Raw genomic sequence first — 7,240 nt, forward strand, 5'->3', positions numbered from 1 at the left:
AACAAGTTGCTGTTTTTTCAGAGTTGAGAAACATGCAGCCCTCCAAATGTTGATGGACTACAAATCCTGTCTGTCACCATAGGCTTTGTCAAGCTAAGGCAGATGGGAACTGCAGTGCAATAACATTCCACAAAACTAATTCATAAGCCCTGATACCGTGTTGTTTAGCGATTAAAGAGTCATTCGCATTAATCTGACTGGTGGTCTTCAACTTTGGATAGATGGGTTTCAGCTTTATTAAAAGGTAGTCCTTTTAGGTATCATCGGTGACCTGGAAAGTTCCACATCACTGAACAGAAATATAACTGAGAGAGAATTTTGATATACTGTAGAATAGAAATCTTCTTCTCCACAGCTGTCTTTTATAAACTCACATATACATCTTCCAGAATCTTGTTCTTTTCAGCTGAAGCGGAAGAAATACTGTTCATTTCCTTCAGAGATTTGTTGGGTTCATGCTGTGTATTGGCAAAAAGAGAGATCTCTGTGTAGCATATTGGGAGTGAAAATCTTTTTTAAAGTAAAGCCAGGGAAGAAACAAAGAAATGCATTTACATTTCTGCTTCTTACTACAGGTATTTCAGCCATCTGTCTTTAAAAAAACATAACTGAGATCCCACTCTTCATTCATTAACAGAGAAATGGATAGCATTTGGTAGAATATATTCATAATTAGTTAGTACAGAGATAGACATAGACTCAATAAGTCTTTAGTACCATTGAATCAATAGAGTATGTTATACACTCATGTTTACAATGGTGTTAAAGCAGAGTAGGAATTGAATGGCCTTACATATTATTAGACTGCTGGGAGTTGCTATTCAACAACTTTTGGAAGGCTGTACAATTGCCATCACGGTGTTGAAGGATGACTGAGGATGATCCCAGCCGTGCCCACATCTGTCCGTTGTAAAGTTGGCAAGTGGATTTTTAGAACAAAAGTAGGCAAAGGTAGACGTTAATTAATCAGCAGTATTTTCCACTCTCTTTTGAGTTGTCATGTAATTGTATTTCTGTAGATCCATTTTTAAACACTTGTAGTGTTAAAGCTCTCCCCCCTCAAAAAATAACTCATTTGGAATTTTTAAGGCAAATACTACAGATCTGTGATGTTAGAGTTATGTCATCTGGTTTAGACTTCAGTGCTCAGATCTCTCTTTGTGATCATCAAAACTGTTGAGTAATGGATCTGCAGGCCGCATGGCTTTAAATATTGCATTTCCAAGCTTTTTGATAATGACCAGAAACTATACAAAATTTGAGACTGTGGCTTCAGATCTTTTGTCTTCAAACTGTTGATGCTTATCAGAAAACTACAGAGATGTCTCGGGAATGTGTGACTTTCAACCTTGCATTTCTCATCTTCTTGATAGTTATCTGACAACAGAAAAATTGGAGAATTGCCTGACTTGAAGTCTTGTCTTTTCAGTTTTTTTCTGTAAGAAAGCTGGTATTAATTTCTTTGAATCTGGACTTCATATAATCTCATCACTGAAGAGTTAATCCATTTCAGTAAACAAATAATGATTCTTTTTTTTAATGCAGACATGGTAAATCGATTCAGAAGAAAGAAAATTTCTTGTATTCAGTGTTTTAACCTTGGAGTCATATACAGAGATTTGACCAGGAAAGCCTTACATTTCATGCATTAGAAATAAATAATAGTTCATTCAACTTCTGCCATTTTGCAGTCTACAAACCTGCATGTTGGATGAATTTTGTGGTAATCTTTTATTCATTGTTGGTTTAAGGAATTATTGGCTTAATTTACATTTTTCTTCAGCCTCATCCCTTAGGGTCAGAATCCAGCTTGAGTGTCCAAAATGTACTCTCCCTTTGCTTTTGTAAATACATGTCCTTCAACAATTTTAGAATATGGCCACTCTTAATATAGGTCCCATCTGTTCATGTTCAAAAGAATAGGTGGGCAGCTTTTGGGGGGAAATTATGTTTTTATTGATGTGCAAGTGTCTTTGGCTTTGAAGACTGTCTTTCAATAAAGATGTGTGTAAATTCATTTCAGTTGGTCCATGTAGTCATAAAGGCTTTCTTTTAATTGTCTGTATTATTCTATTTCTTCCATTTGTGAATCAGATAATGCAAGGGTATGGGTACTCAGCATCTGTAAATACTCACGTGCAAGCTCTTGTTTAAGGTCAAAAACCTGATAGATTTCTTCTTTCTGCAAATAATCTAAGTGACATGGCATTCTTTGGATGCTAATAAGGAAATGGTTTATCTTCATAGATGACATTTAGCTTGTCAATGGTGAAGAAGAGTCGATTATTCCAGGAAGTAGACTGACATGTAAGACATATATTGATGGATCCAGTGAAATGATGTCACAGACATGGTGTTACTTCTTTGTCTGGAAAGGGTCCGAGTTTGATTTTTAGCGGGAATGTTGGAGAGCAAAGGCACACTTCTTATATGTGGCATAAAGCAGGAGAATGGCACGCAGCATTTGGCGGCACATGGCCATCGCCATGCGCACTTGTGGTTCCCTGAATCCATGGGGCCTGCGCTGCTGGGGGCTTATGACTTGACAAAAAGCTGAGCGCTCTGAAACCCTCAGTGAGCCTGTCCAGTGGGGAGGCTGTGCCGTCACAAGGTGCCCAAAGACAGAGTCGAGTCCTGTAAGTCTCACAGCCTGGGGCTTGTGTATAGGCCCACTGCACCCCTTGGTCTCTCCAGCTACCCCAGGGGCTGGCAGTTGCCTGGCTCCGGTCTTCAAACTGGGCTCCAGCACCAGATTGAGCCCCTGAAAACACAGCTGCTCCTCCAGGTCAGTAGTAGTTGCTGGACTGTGCCCACCTCGGAAAGGGTGTTTAGTGCTGGTGGGTCTGGGCACGGCACCCCGCAGCCACTGCAGGGACTCATCCAGTGGGGACCAGGGTGCCCAAAGCTGGTACCCACTGGCCATGGTCAGCACTGCCCCACCACTTCCACCCTGCTCTCTCCAGGCTCCTGTTACATCTTTGCTTTGCCTGGCGCCCTTGGCAACCCATTATGAACATGCGTTCACTTTGGAACACACAGAGTAAGCCAGCATTCCAAAAGCTCCTCCTCCCCTCACAGAATAGATTGTAAGGAAAGAACACAGTGGCCTTCTTCCTCATCCCAGCATGGCTTTGGATCCAGATACGGCTTCCTATCAATGAAAGGGCTCTTGTGGGAGACCTTTTATGTAACAGAGGAATTCGGTTGGTGGAAAAGGGCAGGAGGCCATGTCTGATGACTTTCCTCCTGCATCCTGAATACACCCCATCTCTTTAGACTCTGGAAGCAGCCCCTGAGCTGAGGACCTTTCCCACTACATATTTATACCACTATGGTTTTACTTTGATTTGATTCTACAATTCTACTTTATTTTATTGTCATTAGTATCCCACCTTTCTGATTGCAATAATCAAAGTGGCTTACATTATGAAAGGAACTAGCCATGTAAAAAAGCAATACAGTAATGAAGATAAAAAAGAAGCCTTGCCAAAGCACTAGCAAGAGGACTCTTTAAAATCTTGCTTGCATAAATTGTGGCGCCACCACTTAGCAGGCTAGTTTGTGATTGTTCCTGATCTCAATTAATAATAATAATAATAATAATAATAATTATTATTATTATTATTAATATTCCACTTAATCACTCGGAATCCAAGCAGATTACAACAATAAAACAAGATGCAGTTAAAAATTCTTAAAAAATCCACATCTCTCCCCCCAGTATAAAAACTTAATAATACTAAAAGGAGATTAAACCAGAAGGACATTAAACAATAGTATAAAATAACAGTTAAACTAGGTAGGAGATTTGTAGAAAGTTTATAGCGGGGTCCAGATAGGATGGAAATGAGGACGGAGAAAAGAGGAGAAAAAGTGTGTGTGTGGGGCGGGGGAAGGCAGGTAAATGGAGGTGGTCTAGTCTGGAAAGGCCTGCCGGAAGAGAGGTCAGGGCTTTTGAGGCTAAGCCAAAAGACTTGGCAGGGCAGGCTCATCTCAGAGAAAGCCATTTGATCTTTGGGCTTAATGGCTAATACCAGCTAGCACCCCCAGTCTTTTCACACTATACTGTTATAACACTATGATTCCACTTTAACTTCCATTGCATCAGCTTATGGAATTGTGTGTTTTGCATTTTGGGGATATTCAGAATTCTCAGCCGAAAAGATTCAGTGCCTTACCAGCCACAATTCTACAAGATTTCACCTTGTCAGTTAAAGAGGAAACATGATGCTATAACTATGTAGTCTGAAAGACAGTGGCATCGCTAAAAGGGTACACGGAGTGCTGACCACATGAGGTGACACCACTGCTCCTCAGACGTCTTCTTTGGGGCAGAAATGGACTGTGGCATCCGCCTGTGTCCCACTGAAATGCTGAAAAAATGGCATGAGTGTGGTGAAGCTCAGTGGGAGAAGAAAGGGAGAGGTCCCGAGTTTTTTAAAAATTAAATTTTAATTTTTTAAAAAAGATTAATTAAAAAAATTCTTTAAACATTTTCTTCAAAAACTTCACTTTTTACCAAATTTTCACTTCAGCCACATGAAAAACTATGTATATGTAAGTGCACTGAGATATTGATATGTTTATGATACTGTAATTTAAAGGTATAATTTCCAATTCTGCTAGTTGTTTATGTCACAACTATTAGTATTACCACCTATGTTGGATGTGCCCCAAAGTTAAAAAAAATGGATGGAAATTCATAACCTAATAACAAAAGAACTTAAAATAGATGTAGCCTTTGCACCGGAGGTTTTTCTATTGGGAATAATTGAGAAAGAAATAGAAAAGCAGTATGGGAAATTGGTTTTTTACATGCTAACTTGTGCAAGGATAATATATGCTAAGATGCGGAAAAAAGAGGGAACACCAACAATAGCACAATGGCTAATTAAACTATATGTAATGGCAGAGCTAGATAAAATCACATGTTGGATGAAAGAGAGAACAGAGGGTGCATACAAAAAGAATGGCAATTATTTTATAATTACTTGGAAAATCACTGGAAAGACATCACCATTATTGGTTAAAGAAGTACTTAATGAATAGATTGGCACATTATTATTAATTAAAGAAGTACTTAATGAACAGATTGCACAATTATAAATTTTATATTTGATTCAGAAGACCTAATCAAATCAATGCAATATATATATATATAGTGTGTGTGTGTGTGTGTGTGTGTGTGTGTGTATTGTTGAAGGAAAATGCAAAACCAGATACACATTTAGAGATGATAATGACAATAATTTAGGAATATAAAAAACAAAAAAGAGGGTGGATGGGGGATTCTTCAGGCAGTTTGAATAATACTTTGCCATTTGCTTCTGACATGAACAGTGGGTAAAGGCAATGGGCTGGTTTATTTCCTACTGATACATCAAAATGTAACCCTCAGCATTGTCCAGTGAAGACAAATGACCATGCAGAGTAATTAATGCACCTTAATTTTTTATTTTATTTTACAGCAATACTTAATGCTATTAATATATACACTCGTCCCCCGGGTTACAAAATTAATTCGTTCCGGCGCCATTTTCGTAACCCGGAAGTCTTTCGCAAGCCGAATTACCATAGGCGCTAATGGGGAAAAGCCGCGATTTCGTGCAAAATGGCGCCGAAAAGCACCAAAACTTTTTTCGCAAGCCGAAAAAACCTTCGTAACCCGGAATTATTTTTTATTTTATTTTTTTTTCGTAACCCGGAAATTTCGTAACGCGGCGCATTCGTATCCCGGGGTAAGAGTGTACTGTACTTAGGAAAATAAGGCCATAACAGTAATTTGAAAATATTTCCACAAGTCACTTTATTTAGGTTCTGCCTTCTATAAAAACTATTTGGCCTAATATTTGTTAAGACATGTTGTGTACATTTGCTGTATTAGAGGACAAGACAGTTAATAAACAAGACAAGAACCTTATTCCAATGAGAAGAGATAGCAGGAACACACGATTCCACCAAAATTGAATCAAAAGCATTGCCACCTAGTGAAATAATAATAATAATGATTATATTATCCACATACCTTTCCCTAAAATACTTAATTCCCTCCAGATACAATTGTTTAATGCCACCTAGTGCTTAAACCAGGGGTCGGCAACCTATGACCCGCAGGCTGGATCCAGCCCGGCGAGGCCTTGGGACCGGCCCCAGCCCGGTCCTGCTGCTGATTGCCACCCCCGCTGCAGCTTCCGCGCCGCTCCAGGTGCCATTTTGAGTTCGACCCCCCAGTTGTCTGAGGGACAGCAACCCAGCCCCCGGCTCAAAAAGGTTGCCTACCCCTGGCTTAAACTGTATATTGTATATATACACTGCCCACACGCGTGCATGCACCACAACTTTAAAGTGTTTTATTTCTTTCTAGAACATACATAGTTCTTTGCATCACCTTAAACATTGTGGGCAGCAATGAGAAAGATGTTTACACGTGAAAGGATCACATGAAAGTTTTAGTCTCCAATTTCTGCTGATCCTCTCACCCAAGCACAGCTTATTCCACTCCATCCCACATCATTTTGTACTATTCCCTGTTGCCCCAGGGCAGATTTTCAGTGAGTAAGTCAAAGCAAGAAAGGCTCATTACATGATTGGATTTTTCAGGGCTGGCACAAGAGATTTTGCTCCATGACGTCGAGAGGAAGATAATGCCCTCATTCCGAGGTCCATAAACACAAGATGAGTGGACTGGAAATTTAGGGGCTCGACAAATGGGCGCTTTGTGTCAACCTGGGCCCAAACTAGAGCTATGCGGGGGTTGAGTGTTTACACGCTCAGCAACCTTACCATGCACCCTGGCCACCATCATTGCGCGTGCCCATCCATACGGGGCATGTGATGGTGGCATCCACGTAGTGCAGCCCCGTGCCCAAACAGTACCGCACCACGCAGACATCATCATTGCACACAAGTGCACCAATGGCACTCTGCATGTGGCCTAAAAAGAACCTGCCAGAAGCGGGTTCTTTTTAGGCCTCCCTGAGGCCATAGCATTTGGTTGCCACAGTCTCCATCTGGGGCAGAAAGGGGTGGTGTCTCGCCTCCCCTTTCTCCCAATCTGTATATAGCCTTAGTCTTTCTTCCACACTGATGATAAGATAGCATTCTCCACAACAGGCGAGGCACAGGTATATAGTACTATATACACATCTCTGTCCTCCAGCTGGAGGAAAGAACAAGATAATTCACAAGGGAAAAGCCATGCATCCCTACAGCTGTGCCCCCCCCCCAAAGCATCTGTCAT

At 40.6% G+C, this 7,240-nt stretch overlaps 1 protein-coding gene across 1 annotated transcript; it reads right to left on the reverse strand.

The window, feature by feature from the left end:
• Positions 1-14: 14 nt before the first annotated feature.
• On the reverse strand, positions 15-2,964 carry FANCD2OS (FANCD2 opposite strand). The gene has a single exon (XM_042475258.1). The coding sequence runs from the start codon at positions 2,921-2,923 to the stop codon at positions 2,393-2,395; it is 531 nt and encodes a 176-aa protein (XP_042331192.1). The 5' UTR covers positions 2,924-2,964; the 3' UTR covers positions 15-2,392.
• Between the last annotated feature and the right edge of the window lie 4,276 nt (positions 2,965-7,240).

Source organism: Sceloporus undulatus, chromosome 6 (genome assembly GCF_019175285.1).
Source record: "Sceloporus undulatus isolate JIND9_A2432 ecotype Alabama chromosome 6, SceUnd_v1.1, whole genome shotgun sequence".
In the NCBI taxonomy this organism is placed as follows: Eukaryota; Metazoa; Chordata; class Lepidosauria; order Squamata; family Phrynosomatidae; genus Sceloporus; species Sceloporus undulatus.